This window comes from Rana temporaria, chromosome 9 (assembly GCF_905171775.1).
Source record: "Rana temporaria chromosome 9, aRanTem1.1, whole genome shotgun sequence".
NCBI lineage: Eukaryota > Metazoa > Chordata > Amphibia > Anura > Ranidae > Rana > Rana temporaria.
The window spans coordinates 137,484,623-137,509,298 of record NC_053497.1 but is presented as its reverse complement, the minus strand read 5'-3'; the positions used below and the strand labels follow the sequence as shown (position 1 = coordinate 137,509,298).

Sequence of the window (24,676 nt, the reverse complement as noted above, 5' to 3'; positions counted from 1 at the left end):
AGCCGAGAAAAATGAAGTTCAATGATACCGAGTACGCGTCGAATTGATTCCGAGCATGCATTTTTTTTCCGTGTCGGAATTGCATACCGATGTTTGGAATTGTTTCCGTTGGAAAATTTAAGAACCATCTCTCAAATTTTTGCTGGTCGGAAATTCCGACAGAAAAAGACCGATGGGGCCTACACACGGTCATAATTTCCCACCAAAAGCTCACATCAAACTTTTCTTGTCGGAAATTCCGCTCGTGTGAACGCGGGCATAAGAGAAAGAACTATGGGTCTTTAGGCAAAAAAACGCTGAATAATTTGTAAAGGAGAGTGAACACTTTAGACCAAAAACGACCTAGCATCGGACAGGTCCACCACGTATGGAGGACATCTCCTGCCGCTTCAAAGGCACTAAAACCAACTAGAATGTCCAGGGATAAAATGTGGCTTTTAACAGATATAATAAAAGGCAAAAGTGTTACCTCCTTCCATCATGTGGATAGGATGCCTATTATTGCTGGTAAATGGTAAAAGAAAAAAAAGAATAAAACTTTTAATGGGCTTATAATGGACAATTTTCCTTTAAAGAACAACTCAGATGCAATTAATAGGCAGGATGTTGTGTTCAAACGAGGAAAATAAACAGAACCAATTAACACTTTCACCTCATTTCCTGGCAATGGCAGAGCAGCCAATTTTCAGCTCAGCATCTAACAGCTTTGATAGCAATGTGTGTTCCATGCCTACCTCCCGCCAACAGACACCATGTCCACACCTGCGGTCACACTGACCTTCAAACAACATACACACCTTTGTGCATTTACAGGCACAAACAATGGTCAACAGCGGGGAAAAAAAAAATATATAAAAAAATATATTGTTTGGGGAAGGGCTCGTTCACCCCAGCCTGCATGTACTTGTGTGTGTTGTGGAGGAGCAATTTTTTCTAACACCGCATATACATGCCCATGGCAGCATGAGTTGTGTCCTGAGAACACGCTCACTGCACGCTCCCAGCACACTGACCGAGCTGTCACCGTACAGTTCGCCATCAACGTTTCTGATTGGACGCCAGCAGGACGGGCTCCTGATCATGTGACCACTGTGAGAGTCAATCATGCGATCACATATAGCAGAAGCTGGGCCACCTCCTGCACATCAAAGCCCACTTAAAGGAAGAATTAAAGGGGTTAAAGTCAAGAGCAGAGAGGGGAGGGGGGAGGAGGACACAGGAGCAGAGAGGAGACAGATAGCAGGCTGCGGATGACGGAGGTATGTAAACTGACCACGGTGTCAGGGATCAGCAGGCATCATACACTGTGGTCAGTTTACAGAGGGGGGGGGGGGGGGGGAAACTGGCAGGATCAGACAGGTTTTTTAGGTGTTACAGGGGGCCAAATGACACAGGTCAAGCACTGTGTCATATAACATGCTTTAAAGGAGCAGAATTCATTTGGGTTTTTTGGGGGGGGTTAACAAACACTTTAACCACTTTAGGACCAGCCCCCGCAGTTTTACTGCGGCAGGTTGGCTCCCCTGGGCAATGCGACGTTATCTTGCGTCACTTTGCCTTTTGGCCACTAGGGGGGCACACGTGCGTGTGCACCCGCGGCTCGCCACCGAAGCTGATGTGAGTGCCCGGCAGGCCCGATGACCGCCGCGCACCCGCGATCACTCATGACAGAGCGAGAACCGGGATCTGTGCGTATAAGGGGAGAGGAAACTGATCGTGTGTTCATACTGATTAAGAAACACTGATCTGTCATCTCTCCTAGTCAGTCCCACCCCACCCACAGTTAGAACACACACTAGGGAACACATGTAACCCCTTGATCGTCCCCTAGTGTTAACCCCTTAAATGGCAATGACATTTATACAGTAATCAGTGCATTTTTATAGCACTGATCACTTTATAATTGTCACTGGTCCCAAAAATGTGTCAAAAATGTGTCCAATCTGTCTGCCACAATATCGAAGTCCCCATAATAATTGCTGATCATCGCCATAGAAAAATAAATAAATAAAAGAAAAATTATAAAAAAGTGCCATAAATCTATCCCCTATTTTGTAGACGTTATAACTTTTGTGCAGACCAATCAATATATGATTATTGCGATTTTATTTACCAAAAATGTGTAGAAGAATACATATTAGCCTAAACTGAGGAACAATTGGGATATTCATTATAGCAAAAAGTAAAAGATAGTGTTTTTTTTTTCAAAATTGACGCTCTTCTTTTGTTTATAGCGCAAAAAATAAAAAAATCACAGAGGTGAATACATACCACCACAAGGCCGCGGCTGAACTCCCAGAAAGGAGTATCCTGTCCCCCCTTTCCCCGAAAGGTGCCAATTGTGGCACCGGAGAAGGGGGGGGGGTCCGATGAGCGGAAGTTCCACTTTAGGGTGGAGCTCGGCTTTAAGGTGTATGTGAGAGCACACCAAAAACAAAAAGAAAAACGTATCCAGTACTTCTCTCCAATACATGAACATTTCCCCATGACGTGTTGCTTTAGAAACATTGTAGAATGCTGAAATAGATCTGGCAGAATCAACACATTTTTTTCTCTACTTCCATATTGTACATTCAGATCAGTTTATCTAGTTGTCCCACCTTCCTGTGCTGAACTGAAGTCTCAAGCCCTGCTCAGTTCTCAATGTTGACTACTGAACACCCCCCTCCCCTATGTAATGGAGAAGAGAAGGGGGGTGATCTGTAGTCTTGTAGGGGGGACAAAGCTACTCTTCCACTGACACAGTACAGCAGCCTTTCTCAGACCTTTATCCAAGTGGAACCCTCGAAATAATTTTTAGGTTTCACAGAAATCCCTGGTAAAATCATTTAACGAAGAATAAAAAAAGGAAAAACGAATGCTGCAATGATTTATGAATAGGTTTCAATTTATCCAGGTTATGGTATATCTAGTAGAAGTTAGTCACTAGTCATGGCTTTTCAGGTTTAAAAAAAAAAAAAAAAAAGACAGCGGGTATACAACCGTTTTAACAGTGAGAGGCAAAATAAAAATAAAAAAACAAACAAAAATATACAGAAAAATGCATTTAAAAAAAGTTATACGTTGATTTGCATTTAATAAATGAAAGAAGTCTTTGATCCCCTATCAATCAGCAAGATGTATGGCTCCTCTATACAAATAATGAGCAGAGATTAGGGGCACTCTTTTAAAGTGAGTGCTCCTAATCTCAGCTTGTTACCTGTATAAAAGACAACGGTCCACAGAAGCAATCAGATTTCAATCTTTCCACCATGGCCAAGACCAAAGAGCTGTCCAAGGATGTCAGGGACAAGATTGTAGTCCTACACAAGGCTGGAATGGGCTACACGATCATCGCCAAGCAGCTTGGTGAGAGGGTGACAACAGTTGGTGCGATTATTTGCAAATGGAAGAAACACAAAATAACTGTCCATCTCCCTCGGTCTGGGGGCTCCATGCAAGATCTCGCATCGTGGAGTTTCAATGATCATGAGAACGGTGAGGTATCAGCCCAGAACTACACAGGAGAATCATGTCAATGATCTCAAGTTAGCTGGGACCATAGTCACCAAGAACAATTGGTAACACACTACACCGCAAAGGACTAAAATCCTGCAGCGCCCGCAATGTCTGAAGTTTGCTAATGAACATCTGAATGATTCAGAGGAGAACGGAGTGAAAGTGTTTTGGTCAGAGGAGGCCAAAATTGAGCTCTTTGGCATCAACTCAACACGCCGTGTTTGGAGGAGTAGGAATGCTGCCTATGACCCCAAGAACACCATCCCCACGGTCAAACATGGAGGTGTAAACATTATCCTTTGGGGATGTTTTTCCGCTTAGGGGACCGGACAACTTCACTGCATCAAAAGGGACGATGGACGGCGCCCATGTACCGCCAAATCTTGTGCGAGAGCCTCCTCCCCTCAGCCAAGCCATTGAAAAAGGGTCATGGATGGGTATTCCAGTATGACAATGACACAAAACACATGGCCAAGGCAACAAAGAAGTGGCGCAAGAAGAAGCATATTAAGGTCATGGAGTGGCCTAGCCCGTCTCCAGACCTTAATCCCATAGAAAATATGTGGAGGAAGCTGAAGGTTCGAGTTACCAAACGTCAGCTTCGAAACCTTAAAGACTTGGAGAGGATCTGCAAAGAGGAGTGGGACAAAATCCCTCCTGAGATGTGTGTAAACCTGGTGGCCAACTACAAGAAACATCTGACCTTTGTGATTGCCAACAAGGGTTTTGCCACCAAGTACCAAGTCATGTTTTACGAAGGAGTCAAATACTTTTTTCACTCATTAAAATGCAAATCAATTTATAACTTTTTTGAAATGTGTTCTGAATATTTTTGTTGTTATTCTGTCTCCCACTGTTAGAATAAACCTACCGTTACAATTATAGACTGATCAAATACTTTTTTTCCTTTACTGTAGTGATTTTCTTCAGCACAGCGTGTTCTGACGCAAACCACTGCATTGTCGCGCCACTACGGCGAGTATAACTGAATGACTCATGACATTTTAATATCGTTTTTAAAAGAAACAATAAATAGTGCATAGCACCAGAATCAGCACATCCACACCATTCCTCTCATTGCGCTCCAGTAGCCATGCATTCAGAGCGGCTACTGGTGTGAATGAGACCTAAAGAGATAAAGACGCCATCGCGTTTCCTTCATGGAGAAGCTTGTAGTTATCCTACAATGATAATTCACACATGCTCAAGCCAATTGAGATACCATTAGTGCAGCCTGACTCTCAGACTGGAAAGAAAGGGCGGCCATGTTGGAATATGGGGGCTCTGGAATCGTTGAACGCTACAAGAACTATTACTATATAATCTATTTGAGGAACCTGATTTTACAGTAAATCATCTTTGTATCATTGGAGTAAAATAAATCTCGAAGAAATAATCTGTATTGTTATTATATCAGACCTCAGAGCGAACACTGGACCAATGTGACATGACGCGGTATTATTGATGCATGGCGGTATAAAAATGCTACACTCCACATTTGCATGTTACTGTCTTCTAGGAGGATGACAATAGCAGCCATAGAGGGCCGATCTATAAAAATTGCAGAAACGTCAGAAGCAAAAAGAATTGCTAAGGCCCAAAGCAACCAATCAAGTTCCTTGAATTTATAAACCCTGAAAATTCAGCCGTTTGGTCACCCTAAAAGTGAAACGTGGTGGATCGCCTTGGGCCTCATGTACACTGCTGCTGGTAATTGGATGGTTAGGCCCCATGCACACGAGACGCAAATGCAAACTCATCTAAACATAAGTTTTCAAACGCAAAAAAACGGCGTTTAAAACGCCTGTTTTTGCCGCGAATTTCGCTGCGTTTGCGTTTATAATCGTTTGGTTAAGAATCATCATAAGACCCTCCCTAAGCTCAAAAAACTGTATTATTTAACCATTTCAGCCATTTTGTGAGACCAGAGCAGCTGAGAGAGCAGCAGTGTATGTGTATTTAGCGTGTCACTTGCCACGTCACCTGCCACAAGTTGTGGATTGTCCACTTGCCATGTCACCTGGCCACAAGTTGTGGATTGTCCACTGGCCACGTCACCTGCCACAAGTGGATTATGCACTTGCCAAATCACCTGGCCACATCACCTGCCACAAGTTGTGGATTGTCCACTTGCCACGTCATCTGCCATGTCACCTGGCCACGCCACCTGCCACAAGTTGTGGATTGTCCACTGGCCACTTCACCTGCCACAAGTTGTGGATTGTCCACTTGCCATGACACCTGGCCATGTCATTTGCCACAAGTTGTTGATTGTCCACGACACCTACCACAAGTTGTGGATTGTCCACTTGTCACTTCACCTGCCACAAGTGGATTATCCACTTGCCAAATCACCTGGCCACGTCACATGCCACAAGTTGTGGATTGTCCACTGGCCACGTCACCTGCCATGTCACCTGGCCACAAGTTGTGGATTGTCCACTTGCCACATCACCTGGCCACGTCACCTGCCACAAGTTGTGGATTGTCCACTTGCCACGTCACCTGCCACAAGTTGTGGATTATCCACTTGCCACGTCACCTGCCACAAGATGCGGATTGTCCAATTGCCACATCACCTGTTCACATCACCTGGCACGTCACATGCCACAAGTTGTGGATTGTCCACATGACCTGGCCACGTCACCTGCCACGTTACCTGGCCATGTCACCTGCCACAAGTTGTGGATTGTCCAATGGCCACGTGACCAGGCCACGTCATCTGCCACATCACCTGGCCACGTCACCTACCACAAGTTGTGGATTGTACACTTGCCACGTGACCTGGCCATGTTACCTGCCACAAGTTGTGGATTGTCCACTGGCCACGTGACCTGGCCATGTTACCTGCCACAAGTTGTGGATTGTCCACTGGCCACGTGACCTGGCCACGTCACCTGCCACATCACCTGGCCACGTCACCTACCACAAGTTGTGGATTGTACACTTGCCATGTCACCTGCCACGTCACCTGCCACAAGTTGTGGATTGTCCACAATGCAATGCAAGCAATTACATTTTTTTATGGTTTTTCATCATTTTTGAGATTTCTAATGTAAAAAAATAGGTCACCTTTAAAAATGCCTATAAACGAAATTGCGGCAAAACGCAGGTATCGCGTTTTGCGTCTGAAGAGCGAAAACTTTTGCGTCTGAACCCAAAATTTTGCTTCTGAGAAAACAACCCTAAGGCTCCATTCACACCTAGGCGTATTGTCGCCTGTAGTGCGATGCTATTGCAGCCTGCAATACGCTGGAGGGGTGATTTAACATTGTCGGCTATGGAGATGGTTCACATCTCCACGCCGAACGCCGAAACGCCGTACGCCTGAAGCTCAAAACAAGTCCTGGACCTTTTTTTCAGGCGGCTTTCGGCGTTCGACATAGCCGACAATGTTGATCACCCCTCCGGCGTATGTTAGGCTTAAAAAACGCAGCGTTTTGTCGCGGCAAATCGCGGGACAAAACGCCGCAATTTGTCGCGGTAACATACACCGCGTTCAGGTGTGAATGCAGCCTAAACCCAACTGCTTTAAAACGCAAAAAAACGTGAATGTGTGCATGGACACATAGGATAACAACACGAACCACAAAGCATATTACAGCTGAACAGGACTTTTGCAGACAGCAGCATGGTCCTGTAAAGTGCAGCAAACATGCGCGGAAACGCACATTTCCCGCACTTCAACTGGCCCTCAAAGCGGCAATGCATGCACGGTTATTGGATCGTTTTCCCATCCCAATGGCCTTCCTCTTCCATGGAATAAAAGGAGACATTTGCGCAGTTTGAGGAGATCCCAGACCCCCCCATCCCCACGCACACTGGGGAACACACATGTATCTGAAGGAGGGGATCTACTACATTGCCGCTTATACACATCTACCCAACAATGGGAAGCAGATGCCGCATATCATCAATGTCCCAAAATAAAATCCAGCCTAATATAATTAAAGCATTAACCCCGTCCCCGCTGACAGGGGGGGGGGGGGGTCAGTGACATGGAATGCAAGCTATTCTCTTATCTGCTACTTTGCTGCTAAAAAGACCGATGTCGGATTTCCTCTCGCACACAGGAGAACGTGATTTGTAATGTGAAGCAAAACTGAAATGATTTTTTTGATTTTGCCGTTTAATGCTCAGGCGTGGTGCTGGTTCCCATGGCAACCTCTTTGTTTCATAGCGCCCTATCATTACCACAAAACACTCTCTGACGTTATTTTAGAGTAATGGGCACAGCGCAGAACAGAAAACAAATTCTAATGTTTCGCTGGCAATCTCCGTCCTGCCGAGCGCAGATTTTGACCAATTTTGCTTAAAGGGATTTTTGATATAAAGTGAGCATTATTGCTGTACCATATTGCCATTGCTGTACTGAATACAGATGTATGTACAGTGCATCCAGAAAGTATTCACAAGGCTTCACTTTTTCCACATTTTGTTATGTTACAGCCTTATTCCAAAATTGATTACATTTATTATTTTCCTCCAAAATTCTACAAACAATAATGACAACATAAAGGAAGTTTCTTTGAAATGTTTGAAACCTATACCCAGAACCTGTACCTATACATACCTATACACCAGTGGCGGCTGGTAGTTTTTGTTTTTTTTTGGGGGGGGGGGGGGCTGGCGGGACAATGCTATTGTCACACAACTGGGTGAGCCCACACATTTTTGAATCTTATTAGAGCCTCTGCCCCATTGTAATCCATGCATCCGGTGCCCCACATGTAGATTAGGGGGCCAGACGCATGGATAGGGGGGAATGAACCCCAAATGGACAGGCCGCCACTGCTATACTCTGGAGGTCGCTGGTCCTCTGACGTCATCAAGTCCAATGCAGACCTCATAGCCTTGCGTTGAACTTGATGATGCTGAGAACCAGTTAATCGGCACTACGCTACACTATCCACTTCACTGCTCTGACCACTACACTACACTGTCCACTTCACTGCTCTGACCACTACACTGCTCTGACCACTACACTGCTCTGACCACTACACTGCTCTGACCACTACACTGCTCTGACCACTACACTGCTCTGACCACTACACTGCTCTGACCACTACACTGCTCTGACCACTACACTGCTCTGACCACTACACTGCTCTGACCACTACACTGCTCTGACCACTACACTGCTCTGACCACTACACTGCTCTGACCACTACACTGCTCTGACCACTACACTGCTCTGACCACTACACTGCTCTGACCACTACACTGCTCTGACCACTACACTGCTCTGACCACTACACTGCTCTGACCACTACACTTATACTGACCCCATTCTTTTATTTATTCAACTCTGGCTGCTCCCTCTCTCCCCAGACCTTATTCACCCCCTCAAGATCGCGGATGGGCCAGCCCCGCCGCGATCACAGATAGGCCAGCCCCGCCGCAGCCGCCGCACATGATCCCATTCTTCGCACTAATGCTTGGAGATGGCGGGTCAGGAGCCCACGATCTGGGCTTGCCAACCCACTATCTCAGAGCAAGACATGGGGGGCCAGCGGTTGGGCACCCATGATGTAACGCCACATTTCACTGCAGCCTAGAAGGGTGAAGGGGCCCAATGGAAGTTAAGCCAGCCATACATGGGTCGATATGTGGCCAGTTCAGCAGGGACCACGTATGGCCACTGTTGTTGTACAGAAGTGGATCTAACAAACGACTTCTGTACAACCGCTCTGGCGGATTTCCCCCACTGGATCAGCACTGCCGGCTATGGCCCGCTATGCCGATTAGCGTATTCTGATGGCATGGAAGTCTCCTCACTGTCACAATACAATAGCTATAGGAAAGAGGGTGGGGACGAGCAAGCACCCCCCGAACCGTACCAGGCCGCATGCCCTCAATATGGTGGGGGGGCAGGTGTTTTGGGGCAGGGCCTTTGATAAAAACAAGGGCCTCTTCCGACAGCCCTGGCCGATGGTTGTTGAGGTCTGCGAGCAGGGGGGCTTATCGGAATCTGGGAGCCCCCTTTAACAAGTGGGCCCCCAGATCTCGGCCCCTCCACCCTATGTGAATGAGTATGGAGTACACTGTGGCCCCGTTTCTTATGATGTCACCACCCATCATGCCCTGGATGGTGACATCATAAGAGGCAGCGCCTCCGGGTGATGACACACGATGACCCCGCCCCATGGCAATATAAGTAGTGGCACACCACGCACCCGGCATTAGAGCGGGGGAGAGCGTTGAGTCAACATCGGAAGAAGAACCGAGGGAGAAGACAGTGGAGAAGACCCAGCAGAAGAAGAACCGGAGAGAGAGTGGAGAAGAGACAAGAAGTCGGAAGAGACACCGGAGCTGCTTAATAACCATTTCACATAGGATGGGGGGGGGGGGGATCCGGGGGCCCCCTTGTTAAAGGGGGTTTTCATATTCCGATAAGGCCCCCTGCTGGCAGACACCAACAACCAATGGACAGGGTTGTCGGGAAGAGGCCCTTGTCCTCATCAACATGGGGACAAGGTGCTTTGGGGTGGGGGGCACCCCCCTGCCCCCAAAACACCCACCCCCCCATGTACGTTTCAGGAGGGGGGGGGGCGCTTGCTCGTCCCCACCCCCTTTCCTGACCGGACGGCTGTGTGCTCGGATAAGGGTCTGGTATGGATTTTGGGGGGACCCCCCACGCAGTTTTTTTTTCGGTGTAGCGGTTCCCCCTAAATCCATACCAGACTGAAGGGCCTGGTATGCTCTTAGAGGGGGAACCCATGCTTTTTTTGTTTTACATTTTGCATGGAGTTACCCCTAAAGATTCATACCAGACACATTGCCTGGTATTGTCAGGGGATCAAAGTCGGATCCCTGTTCATTGAAGTCGGATGGATGTTGGACTTCAAGTAGCAGGGCAAAGTTGTATCCAAAGTGGTATGACTGTCGTGTCATACCAGTGTGAACCCGGCCTTAAGAAGATCTAGAGCTGGGGTTCTCAAACTACGGCCCACCAAGGTCATTTACCCAGCCCTACCATGCAGAAGATACATGTACATCCTTCTTTCTCTATCTGGTGAATCAGCTGTCTGAACAATCATGTGATTTTGAGGTGTGGGACACTTCTGAGTCCATCACACCAGTGCGCTGTGGTAACACACCCATTACACACCTTACATGTATTTTTGCACTACGGCACCATTCACTGTAAATGGTACCCAAACGCACTTTAAAAACACTGCAGCACAATCCTCGGGGTCCTGGGTATTGCACCACCCCGCAAAAAAAAAAAATGCAGCCTTCCCTATTTTTGCATTGTAGAGCAATAAAGCCTATACATTTTAAATGGTCATTTGAATGCACCGCAATGCATGCCAATTCACCGTAACGCATGCATTTCAATGCAAAGTGTTGTAGTGTTCACTCGCTTGCTTTGCGTTAGCGAGATCCAGACTCATAAAGTGAACGTAAGCACGGCCCCATAGCAAAGCAGCTAACATATATGGATCACATTCAAACTGACATATAATGTATATAAACAGACTCCATCCATTTGCCTGTGTGCGTATCCCTGTCTGTACTGCACTGCAGACTTGTATGGTATTCTGTCCCACTCACACACTGATTTGCCCACACCAGGCCTCATGCATGTTGAATACTGGACAGCTGCACAGCCAGGCATCCATGGAAGGGGGCGGCTGTGTTTGGGAAGTGTAGGTGTGCTCATGTATTGCTGGGCTCTATGAAATAGCACTCTGTGCCCAGGACACAGCGGAATCAGCTGCAGAAGAGGGGGCTCAGCAATGCAAGGCACTGATGGATGTGCCCAGGAAGAGGAGGGAAGATGAGGCATGTGCCAGCATGAAGTGCCATCAGCTGGCTTGGCTCTGCCGCATGTCCCGGCCAGCCAGGGGAAATGCACATACTCTGCCAGAAACAGCTCAAGAAAGCCAGAAACAGCTCAAGAAAGTCATCAGTACAGAGTGCAATAAGGAGCAGAAGAAGAGAATGCTGCAAGATCTGCCACATGTACCAGCTGAGGGGGACTACACGTGCGATCACATACAAAGCAAGAAATGCAATAAACATCGGTGTATGCAAAGTAAAATGGCGCAATAGGCTGAAGCATTTACAAAGCAAGGGGTGCAATAAGCTGCAGCATATATAAAGCAAGAGGTGCAATAAGCTGCAGCATTTATAAAGCAGGGGGGTGCAATCAGCTGAAGGATATACAAAGCAAGGGGTGCAATAAGCTGCAGCATTTATAAAGCAAGGGGTGCAATGAGCTGAAGAATATACAAAGCAAGGGGTGCAATAAGCTGAAGGATATACAAAGCAAGGGGTGCAATAAGCTGCAGCACATAAACAAAACAAAAAGTGAAATAGGCTGTACTTTAAAGTAAAAGTAAACGATTTGAGGAATAATAGACATCAGAGTAAGAAAGTATTGTTATAAAGAAGAATGTGAAGGTATGAAAGGCCTTGTTTCTATGCAGAGTGTGTTCATGTAAACAGCCATATACTGTATGCTCATAAGATTTGCAGCCTTCCTGGTCTTCTTATCTCACTATGTGGCAATCAAGCGACTCTGCAGTCTCTAATGACATCAAACATCTACAATGCTGCTGGTAACCAGAGACCATGTGACCTAAACTGGCCTATGTCTGTGGCCGTGTATACACAGCATAGGATGCAAAAGGTTCCCAGTAGATAATGGCAGCGATACAAACAGACATAACAATACTATACAGCGGTGATGGTGAACCTTGGCACCCCATACTATAAGATATGGTCAAGCAGGTGGGAGAATGGATGGACAGCCGCACTCCAAAAAGTCTTGTTGAAAAAAGACGTGCTCTTTATTGTAAAAAGGAAAAAATGCACAGCACACAACAGCATACAGTGGGATAGACAGCTGACGCGTTTCGCATTAACAACTAATGCTTAGTCATAGCTTAAGATATGGTCACCCGAACCCCATACTATGAGATATGGTCACCCGAACCCCATACTATAAGATATGGTCACCCGAACCCCATACTATAAGATATGGTCATCTGAACCCCATACTATAAGATATGGTCATCCGAACCCCCATACTATGAGATATGGTCACCTGAACCCCATACTATGAGATATGGTCACCCAAACCCCATACTATAAGATATGGTCACCCAAACCCCATACTATGAGATATGGTCACCTGAACCCCATACTATGAGATATGGTCACCTGAACCCCATACTATGAGATATGGTCACCCAAACCCCATACTATAAGATATGGTCACCCAAACCCCATACTATGAGATATGGTCACCTGAACCCCATACTATGAGATATGGTCACCTGAACCCCATACTATGAGATATGGTCACCTGAACCCCATACTATGAGATATGGTCACCTGAACCCCATACTATGAGATATGGTCACCTGAACCCCATACTATGAGATATGGTCACCTGAACACAACACATGCTCAGAGGGTGATCTAGGCCCCAGAAGCTTACAATCGCTCTATAGTTCACAGTGACCATATGATTTGTCTCACAAGTCCATACCACCCCAGCTGTTCTTCTGGATCATTGACCATGAAGGTTTACAACCCCCCAAGCCTTGGCCCCACACCCCAGCTATGATATAGAGCAGGGATATGCAATTAGCGGACCTCCAGCTGTTGCAAAACTACAAGTCCCATCATGCCTCTGCTTCTGGGTGCCATGCTTGTGGCTGTCAGAGTCTTGCTATGCCTCATAGGAATTGTAGTTCTGCAACAGCTGGAGGTCCGCTAATTGCATATCCCTGATATAGAGAGTGTCGGGAGTGATGCAGAGTTTAGATGTCGGTGTTCATGTAAGGACCAATTGACATTACAGAAGCACAGGCCAGGTGGGTTTCTGCATGCAAAAAAAAATATGCGTTCCAATGCGCTTCTTTGCCTCTTGCTACCCTGTTTCCCCCAAAATAAGACCTACCCTGAAAATAAGACCTAGCATTATTTTCCAGGAGGGCTGCAATATAAGCCCTACCCCTAAAATAAGCCCTAGTTAAAAATGCTTGTAAAATCCTATAATCTACTATATTAAAGTAGTTTATAATGTACAATGTGTGTGTTTCTGTAATATAATTGCGGGGAAGAGAGCTCCGGCGGGTAACAGAAGTGCAGAGCGGCACTATAACAAATGTATTTGGCACAATTATATTACAGAAACACACACATTGTACATTATATAATACTGTAATAGAGTGTATTATAGGATTGTACAAGCATTTTAACTCGGTTTACACTGGGGATTCCTGACAGGCAGGGAGGGAGAGGGGGAGAAAAGACATCACATTACATGGTAAGACCTACCCCGAAAATAAGCCCTACTGTGTCTTTTGTTGGCATAATTAATATAAGACCCGGGCTTATTTTCGGGGAAACACGGTATGTTTCCCCGGTTTCAGTTATTTATTTATTTTTATTGCTCTAATGCATTTCTGTGCAGTTTTGAACATTTAGGTGTGTTACGGGGTGTTTGTGATACATTTTGCCACGTTCCAGTGCAGTCCCTTGCAGAAAAAAATGTTCTACATTTGTTGACTGTACTGGAACGCATTGCAATGGTGGAAACTTTGCCATTGGAACCCATGTAGCCCAATGTCTATAGATTACTGGAGAGAGAAAAACGCATTGGACTGCATGTGATCTGAACCAGACCTTATTATCAGAGGTTGGGGAGGGTTCAGTGGTAGAGGTTCTGTATGAGAGGCAGAAAGAGGTTCATAATGGAGGGAACCGATATAGATATCCATGTCATTGTCATTGCTGGGGACCCATCCATGTGAATGTCACAGCAGGGGCCCCTGGGGTCCCATCAAACCAAGTAATGTGTGATGATGATGGTATAGAAAAGCAATTAGGGTGGTATATAGATGCAATAATGATGGTATATAGATGCAATAATGATGGTATATAAATGCAATAATGATGCTATAGAAATGCAATAATGATGGTATATAAATGCAATAATGATGCTATATAGATGCGATTACGATGGTATATAGATGATGGTATATAGATGCAACTATGGTATATATCTGTGATGGTATATAGATGTGAATATGATGGTATATAAAGTATCTCACAAAAGTTAGTACACCCCTCACATTTTTGTAAATATTTTATAATATCTTTTGATGTAACACTGAAGAAATTACACTTTGCTACAATGTTGTGTAGTGAGTGTACAGCTTGTATAACAGTGTACATTTGCTGTCCCCTCAAAATAACTCAACACACAGCCATTAATGTCTAAACTTCTGGCAACAAAAGTGAGTACACCCCAAAGTGAAAATGTCCAAATTGGCCCCAAATAGCCATTTTCTCTCCCCGGTGTCATGTGACTCGTTAGTGTTACGAGGTCTCAGGTGTGAATGGGGAGCAGGTGTGTTAAATTTGGTGTTATCGCTCTCACTCTCTCATACTGGGCACTGGAAGTTCAACACGGCACCTCATGGCAAAGAACTCCGAGGATCTGAAAAAAAGAATTGTTACTCTACATAAAGATGGCCTAGGCTATAAGAATATTGCCAAGACCCTAAAACTGAGCTGCAGCACGGTGGCCAAGACCAGGCCTCGACAAAATCCGGGCGCCAGGTCGCAATTGCGATTGCCTAGAAGGCCGCAAAGCCACGGCCTCAATTACCGGCCATTGCGGGCCCGCCGTGATCACGCGTTGGGGGCGCACGGAGGCACAGGATCCTGTGTCTCCGTGCGCCCCCCTCCTCCACCGCCGTGCGATTGCGGCGGGCGGTAATTTAGGCCGCAGCCTTGTGAAGGCCCAAGCTGCCTTCTGTGACCTGGCGCCATCTGGTGGTGGCCGTTGGCATTACAAGTAAAACAGAAGTTCTAATGTGTGTTTTTTTTTTACTGTTTTCACTGCCATCTTCTTCTCTCTAATTAGAACCCCCAAACATTATGTATATTTTTTTATTCTAACACCCTAGAGAATAAAATGGCGATCGTTGCAATACTTTCCGTCACACCGTATTTGCGCAGCGGTCTTACAAGTGCACTTTTGTTGGAAAAAAATACACTTTTTTTAATTAAAAAATAAGACAACAGTAAAGTTATCCCAATTCTTTTTTATATTGTGAAAAATATGGTTACGCCGAGTAAATTGATACCAAACATGTCACGATTCAAAATTGTGTCCGCTCATGGAATGCCGACAAACTTTTACCCTTTAAAATCGCCATAGGCGACGTTTAAAAAATTCTACAAGTTGCATGTTTTGAATTACAGAGGAGGTCTAGAGCTAGAATTATTGCTCTCGCTCCAACGATCGCGGCGATACCTCACATATGTGGTTTGAATATGGTTTACATATGCGGGCGCTACTCACGTATGTGTTCACTTCTACGCGGGACGGGCGCGTTTTCTGGCTCTTAACTTTTTTAGCTGGCTCCTAGATTCCAAGCAAAATTTGTCAAACCCTGGCCAAGACCATACAGCAGTTTAACAGGACAGGTTCCACTCAGAACAGGCCTTGCCATGGTCGACCAAAGAAGTTTAGTGCACATGCTCAGCGTCCTATCCAGAGGTTGTCTTTGGGAAATAGACATATGAGTGCTGCCAGCATTGCTGCAGAGGTTAAAGGGGTGGGGGGGGTCAGACTGTCAGTGCTCAGACCATATGCCACACACTGCATCAAATTGGTCTGCATGGCTGTCGTCCCAGAAGGAAGCCTCTTCTAAAGATGATGCACAAGAAAGCCCGCAAAACATTTTGCTGAAGACCAGTAGATTAAGGGCATGGATTACTGGAACCATGTCCTGTGGTCTGATGAGACCAAGATAAACTTATTTGGTTCAGATGGTGTCGCGCGTGTGTGGCAGCAACCAGGTGAGGAGTACAAAGACAAGTGTGTTTTGCCTACAGTCAAGCATGGCGGTGGGAGAGTCATGGTCTGGGGCTGCATAAGTGCTGCCGCCACTGGGGAGCTACAGTACATTGGGGAACCATGAATGCCAACATGTACTGTGACATACTGAAGCAGAGCATGATCCCCTCCCTTCGGAAGACTGGACTGCAGGGCAGTATTCCAACATGATAACGAACCCAAACACACCTCCAAGACGACCACTGCCTTGCTAAAGAAGCTGAGGGTAAAGGTGATGGACTGGCCAAGCATGTCTCCAGACCTAAAACCAATTAGGGAAATTGTGGGGCATCCTCAAACAGAAGGTGGAGGAGCGCAAGATCTCTAACATCTACCAGCTCTGTGATGTCCTCATGGAGGAGTGGAAGAGGACTCCAGTGGCAACCTGTGAAGCTATGGTGATCTCCATGCCCAAGAGGGTTAAGGCAGTGCTGGAAAATAATGGTAGCCACACAAAATATTAAAACTTTGGGCCAAATTTGGACATTTTCCCTTGGGGGTGTACTCACTTTTGTTGCCAGCAGTTTAGACATTAAAGGCTGTGTGTTGAGTTATTTTGAGGGGACAGCAAATTTACAAGCTGTACACTCACTACACAACATTGTAGCAAAGTGTCATTTCTTCAGTGTTGTCACATGAAAAGATATAATAAAATATTTACAAACATGTGAGGGGTGACTGTGTACTCGCTTGTGCGAGATACTGTAGACGCGATGATGGTATATAGACGTGATTCTGATGGTATATAGATGATGTGGTGATGGTATATAGATGTGATTATGATGGTATATAGACGTGATTATGATGGTATATAGATGATGTGGTGATGGTATATAGACGTGATTATGATGGTACATAGATGATGTGGTGATGGTATATAGACGTGATTATGATGGTACATAGATGATGTGGTGATGGTATATAGACGTGATTCTGATGGTATATAGACGTGATTATGATGGTATATAGACGGGATTCTGATGGTATATAGACGTGATTATGATGGTATATAGATGATGTGGTGATGGTATATAGACGCGATTCTGATGGTATATAGACGTGATTATGATGGTATATACATATGGTGATAATGATGGTATTAAGATGCAATGATGATGGTAATGGTATAGACATGTGGTGATGATGATGATGGTATATACATGTGGTGGTATATAGAAGTGATACTGGTATATTACATGTGGTGGTGATGGTATATAGAAGTGATACTGGTATATTACATGTGGTGATGATGGTATATAGAAGTGATACTGGTATATTACATGTGGTGGTGATGATGGTATATAGAAGTGATACTGGTATATTACATGTGGTGATGATGGTATATAGAAGTGATACTGGTATATTACATGTGGTGGTGATGATGGTATATAGAAGTGATACTGGTATATTACATGTGGTGGTGATGATGATGATGGTATATACATGTGATGATGATGATGGTATATATACATGTGGTGATGATGGTATATAGAAGTGATACTGGTATATTACATGTGGTGATGAGGATATATACATGTGGTGGTGATGATGATGATGATGATGATGATGATGATGGTATACATGCGGTGATGGTATACATGTGGTGATGATGATGGTATATAGAAGTGATACTGGTATATTACTTGTGATGATGATGAGGATGATGAGGATGATGATATATACATGTGGTGGTGATGATGGTATATAGATGTGGTGGTGATGATGATGATGGTATATACATGTGATGATGGTATATAGATGAGTGAGTGTCAGGACTGCAGATCCATGTCCTCCTGTCTACCTGTAGAGTGTTGGAGACAGACAGGAGCCCACAGCACAATACAAGCAGTTGGAGGAGATGTTGTGATCTGGGTGTAGTGAGGACAGAGCGATCCTTCCATACAGGAGAACCCAGCACAGCATGCTGACACTTGTAGTCCCCCCTCCCGCACAGTCAGTCCTAAAGACCCCCCAGCATGCAGAGATCCCCCCACATGGTACTCACAGTAAGTCTTCCTGGTCAGCTCCTCCACCACCTCCGGCTTCAGCTTGCTGTTGGATTTGCCCATGCTGATCGGCGATGATTAATTCATGAATGGCAGCCTCCCTCCTCCACTTCCCCGCTCGGTGTGTACAGTCCGGAGCTCCCCTCCTTTGTGCTCCGATCCCAGGCTGACAATGGAGGGAAGGATCGGCCGGCTGGCTCTGTGATGGTAGATCTGGGGGGGCTCCGGCGCTGTACTGTGTGCTGCCCACTGGTGGTGTGCTTGTGTGGTTGCCCCTGGTTACCTGACACTGTCACACGTCCCTCCCTCCCCCGCCATTCACTGTCTGCTCGGCGTCCTCCCTCCTTCCTTCCAGCCTGCTCTGCAGAGAACCCCTCCCCTCCCCTCCCTTCTCACAATGGGCCCGACTCTGCCATTCATCCACCTCCCAGTCTAATCACACACAGGCCACGGCTACAGCAGGACTCATCATATCACCCCACGGGGGAGAATTCTCTCCACTTCCTGTCCTTGTCATTCTACTACACAAGTCATGGGGACAGGAAGACACAGAGAGCAAAACAAACTTCTAACCCTCCCCACTTTACTAAAATGTGCTTGTGTTCTTGTCTGTGTCCCCATTGGAGAGATTCTCCCTCACTTCCTGTCTCTGTGATGCTACTACAAAAGTAAAGGTGCCGTTATTACAGCAACAGAAAGACACAGAGCAATGAGAAAAAAAAAATCAAGAACCTATTAACCCCTCATTCTACTAAAATGTGCTTTGGTAGAGCTTTCCTCAACTCCTGTCTGTGTCTCCACTGGGGAGATTTTTCCTCACTTCCTGTCTGTGCTTCCCACTGGGGAGATTTTTCCTCACTTCCTGTCTGTGCCTCCACTGGGGAGATTTTTCCTCAACTCCTGTCTGTGTTTCCACTGGGGAGATTTTTCCTCACTTCCTGTCTGTGCCCCCACTGGGGAGATTTTTCCTCACTTCCTGTCTGTGCCTCCACTGGGGAGATTTTTCCTCAACTCCTGTCTGTGTTTCCACTGGGGAGATTTTTCCTCACTTCCTGTCTGTGCCCCCACTGGGGAGATTTTTCCTCACTTCCTGTCTGTGCCCCCACTGGGGAGATTTTTCCTCAACTCCTGTCTGTGTTTCCACTGGGGAGATTTTTCCTCACTTCCTGTCTGTGCCCCCACTGGGGAGATTTTTCCTCACTTCCTGTCTGTGCCCCCACTGGGGAGATTTTTCCTCACTTCCTGTCTGTGCCCCCCCTGGGGAGATTTTTCCTCAACTCCTGTCTGTGTTTCCACTGGGGAGATGTTGCCTTACTTCCTGTCTCCTTTGATGCTACTACACAAGTAAGGGGTGCAGTTGTCACAACAGGAAGACACAGAGAACAATAAAACCATTTCCAGGGATCCCAACCCTTCCACAGGCTGCTAATCTGTATTTTTATTTTCCGATTCCCCCATTGGAGAGATTTCTCATCACTTCCTGTCTCTGTGATGCTACCACACATGTAAGGGGTGCAGTTTTCATGGTGACAGGAAGACGGAGCGAATAATAAAAACATTGCTGGGTGTTCCAACCCTTCCCCACTCTACTAATAAAGTCTTTTTGTCTCCACTGGGGAGATTTTTCCTTACTTCCTGTCTGTCTCCACTGGGGAGATTTGTCCTCCCTTCCTGTCTGTGTGTCCACTTGGGATATTTTTCCTCACTTCCTGTCTGTGTCTCCACTGGGGAGATTTTTTCTCACTTCCTGTCTGTGTCTCCACTGGGGAGATTTTTCCTCACTTCCGGTCTGTCTCCACTGGGGAGATTTTTTGCTCACTTCCTGTCTGTGACTCCACTGGGGAGATTTTTTGCTTACTTCCGATCTGTGACTCCACTGGGGAGATTTTTGCTCACTTCCTGTCTGTCTCCACTGGGGAGATTTTTGCTCACTTCCTGTCTCCACTGGGGAGATTTTTGCTGACTTCCTGTCTGTGACTCCACTGGGGAGATTTTTTGCTCACTTCCTGTCTGTGACTCCACTGGGGAGATTTTTTGCTCACTTCCTGTCTGTGTCTCCACTGGGGAGATTTTTCCTCGCTTCCTGTCTGTCTCCACTGGGGAGATTTTTGCTCACTTCCTGTCTGTGACTCCACTGGGGAGATTTTTTGCTCACTTCCTGTCTGTCTCCACTGGGGAAACATTGCCAGGGATCCTAACCCTTCCACAGGCTACTAATTTGTATTTGTATTTTCCGATTCCCCATTGGAGAGATTTCTCATCACTTCCTGTCCCCGTGATGCTACTACATAAGTAAGGGGTGCAGTTGTCACAGGGAGAGGAAGAGGCAGAGAACAATAAAAGCCATCTACATCTACATTTAGAGGCCCTCCTGCATTTGGATTAACCCCTTCCCTCCACCTCCCGGTGGCAACACTCAGAGCCTATCCAATCACAGTGACCAGGAGCTGTCAGTGACAGCTCAGTGAATGTGCAGGGAGCGTGCTGTCAGTGCAGATTCTCTGAGCCTCATGGAATCACTGTAAGGGCAACAGCTGGGCATTGGGATCTACAGACAAACCTTCTGCTTATCAGATCGGGGTCTCCTGCGCTGAGGGCCGGATAACACCACAACTTTGCCATCCAGATGCATTTCTGCACATGCGTTCTTGATGCATTTTTCATGCCTTTTGATGCGTTCCGGTCTGTTTTTTCTTATGTGTTTTCAATGCGTTCTCCAGTGTATTTCCTCCTTTTTTTCTGACAAGTTTTTCTTTATTTTATTTATACAGTATGTGTTTTCAATGTGTTCCAGTGCAGATTTGTTTTTCTTTAATGTGTGACGGTGCACTTTTGATGCATTTTCAATGCGTTCCAGTGCTGCTTTTTTTACATAGTCCATTTAATTCAACCAATAATTTTTTTAAAAAAATCATACAATCACATGTACCCAATTCTATACCCACGGTTGATCCAGAGGAAGGCGAAAATCCCCAGCAGAGTATGATCCAATTTTCTACAGCAAGGGAAAAACGTCCTTCCTGATCCCCCGAGAGGCAATCGGATTTTCCCTGGATCAACCGCCAGAACCACCTCGGGAGGGAGACTATTCCATACTTTTACAGCTCTTACTGTGAAGAAACCTTTCCGTATTTGTAGTGTAGCGCCTGGTAACTTCCAAGGTAACCAGTGCTATTGAAATTTAGAGTATAATCAGAGTGTAAGTGACTCGGATTCCAATCATTTGGTTAGGGTCTCTGTTTCAGCTTGGCTGTGCTGTGGGCTCATTCTGTTGTGCTGGGGTGTTTTCCCACCCCGGTGCGGTAGGTGGCAGCAGTGGAGTTGAGGTTTGGGTGTTCACTCCCAGCAGCCAATCAGGAGGCTTGGGCCTCGCTGGGCATGCTGGGAGAGGGTACTTATGAAACAGACGCCATTTTTTGGGGTCGTTTTCCAGTGTGGGACCCACCTTCAGGGTGGCCACATCACAGCGCTCCGGCGTTATGGGCTACCTGGCACGGAGTGTGCGTGCTATGCAGTGATCCTGGTTTCGGGCCTAAGTCGGTCCGGAACATTTAAAGGAATACTAAAGGCAGAAATATTTTTTTTGAAAATAACAAACATGTTATACTTACCTCCACTGTGCAGCTCGTTTTGCACAGAGTGGCCCCAAATCCTGTCTTCTGGGGTCCCTCGGCGGCTGTCTCGGCTCCTCCTCGCAAAAGCTTTCCACGTTCATGCAAGCTCCCTCGCATGGTGGAAAGCTTTGGCGAGCACGCTCCCGTGATACAGCGGCATCCATAGCCGCCGACTGTATCACTCGGCCCCGCCCCCTGCCTCATCCGCGGTGATTGACAGCAGCGCCAGCCAATGGCTGCGCTGCTATCAATCCGCCCAACCTAGCCAATCAACGGCCAGGCTGGGAACCGAACAAGATGACAAGCACGCCCCCAGGACTTTCGAACGGTGAGGTAAGTAAAACGGGGGCTCGGGGGGGGGGGGGGGGGGCATTGCTGTCAGATGTATTTTTGCATAGGATGCATTAAGGTAAAAAAACTTTTACCTTTACAACCCCTTTAAGCAGGACGGGGACCCAGTAGTCGACTGGGTTCCCACTTTGAAGATCCCAAGCAAGTGTAGCTGTTCGGTGGGGGGTCCATCTGAGGAGCGCCAATGAGAGGCTGCCGGTCCAATAGGATTCTGACGATCGAGGTGACCAGACACTGAAGGATTGACTCCTCTTTCAGTCGGTACCTGGGCGACGTTAAAAGGAGGATCCAAGCGTAACTTTACCTAGGAGGGTTATCTCTGTGAAATTCATTCAAGAGGGCCTGTGGCAGAGGTTCCTTTTTGACATTCATTTAAAGCGGTTGTAAACCCGCATCAAATTTATTTTTATTTTTTTCTGCTGTAAGGCAAAAGTCATAATGAGCCAATATGCACCGCATATTAGCTCATTATGAAATACTTACCTCGGAACGAGGTGTGTAGCACTTACCTGGTCCACGCCGAGCGAGATTTCATCTTGCCTTAGCGTGTCTTCCGGGTATCGCCGCTCCAGCGCTGTGATTGGCTGGAGCGGCGATGACGTCACTCCCGCGCGCGGGAGATTTAAAACTCGGCAAGGTCCGGCGACTGCCGGTCCTTTCGCCGTAGACTCCCCCTGCGCAATGCGCCGCATTGCGAGGGGAATATCTCCTAAACCGTGCAGGTTTAGGAGATATTCTCCTTACCTACAGGTAAGCCTTGTTATAGGCTTACCTGTAGGTAAAAGTCAAAAAAGTGGGTTTACAACCACTTTAAGAGGGTCTGTGGCAGAGGTTCCTTTCTGACACTCATTCAAGAGGGCCTGTGGCAGAGAGTCTGTTCTAAAGAGATTGGAGCGGTGTTCCGGCTGCTAGGTCAGTGAGAGAGGCCTATCCAGACACGCTAAGCCCACTCAAGCAGGAGTGGTAGAAAAAGTGCTACGTATAGGAACAGGACTGTTCCAGATACTACGCCTGAATCTTCTGTTCTCCTTTTTCATCTCTATCCCTTTCATCACCTGTTTACTGTTTTTACCGGGCTAGGTAATAAAGAGCACATAAAAAGATATTTCTTTGTGGACATTCCTTTGTTGCTGCTGTATGCATCATTCATCCCTAGACATTCGGAGAGAGCCATGAGGTAAATCTGCCATCCCATTCATTATCAGCGGCTCCTTCGGGGGTGAGCGCTACAGTAGATTAACCACTTCAGTACTGGGCACTTTCACCCACTTCCTGCTCAGGCCAATTTTCAGCTTTTAGCGCTGTCCCATTTTGAATGACAATTGCGCTACACGGAAAATCTGCTCGTCTGTATGCAATTCCGACACACAAAAAATCACGCATGCTCAGAATCAAGTGAAAGAGCCGAACTGCCTATTGAACTTCATTGATCTCGGCTTGTCGTATGTCTTGTACATCACCATGTTCTTGACAGTCAGAATTTCCGACAAGATTTGTGTGACCGTGTGTATGCAACACAAGTTTGAGCCAACATTCCGTCAGAAAAAATGCACAGTTTTCTTGTCAGAATTTCCGATCGTGTCTATGCGGCATAAGTTTCTGTCAGAAAATGTTGTAAATAAGTAATTTTTCTCCTTGACTGATGGGCACTAATGAGGCTGTACTAATATGCATCACTGATGGAAACTGTTGGGGCTGCACTGTAATCAAGGCACTGATGATCAGTACCCTCATTACCTATACAGGTCTCCCCTGTGAGGAGATGCCGCTGATCGGCTCTCCTCTCCTTACACTCTGTCAGTGTGAGGTGAGGAGAGCTGATAAATGACATCTCCTTATTTACATCTGATCAGCTGTGACTGGACACAGCTGATCACATGGGTAACAAGCCGCAGCTCTTTACTGAGATCATGGTTGCACCATGTCCCTGGGCATGTAATCGTGGCGTGGCGAGGCAACGTCATATGACAATGGCCCAGAACAAGAGAGGCGGTTAAATCTACTCCCCCCCCCCCCCCCCCCCAAGATGTAAAGAGTCCCCCCTTGTCTTCTGTGATGACCTTACAGTGAATAACTCGACACCAGTTCATCATATGGACCCCAAATGTATTTATACATGTTCATCATATCCCCCCCCCCCCCCTTTTTTTTTCCCTCCTTTTTTTTTATTCTGCAAAAGTTCACTTTTTTTTTTTTTTTTATTCATTCCGGTGCATTTTTTACGCAATTTGACACGTTCTAGATGTGTTCCATGCAGAAAATTGCCAAATTTAAAATAAATGATTAAATAGTGTGATATCACTCAAGCATCAGCCGCTTTTTTGAAGATGATCGCTTTT

General features: G+C 46.3%; 1 protein-coding gene across 1 annotated transcript in view; it reads right to left on the bottom strand.

The window, feature by feature from the left end:
- Window positions 1-18,693, bottom strand: part of NCS1 (neuronal calcium sensor 1) — a 159,862-nt gene extending 141,169 nt beyond the window's left edge. Inside the window, exon 1 of the mRNA XM_040324644.1 lies at window positions 18,372-18,693. Coding sequence (XP_040180578.1) covers window positions 18,372-18,435 — 64 coding nt within the window. The 5' untranslated portion in view covers window positions 18,436-18,693. The remainder of the gene's footprint in view (window positions 1-18,371) is intronic.
- Window positions 18,694-24,676: the final 5,983 nt, after the last annotated feature.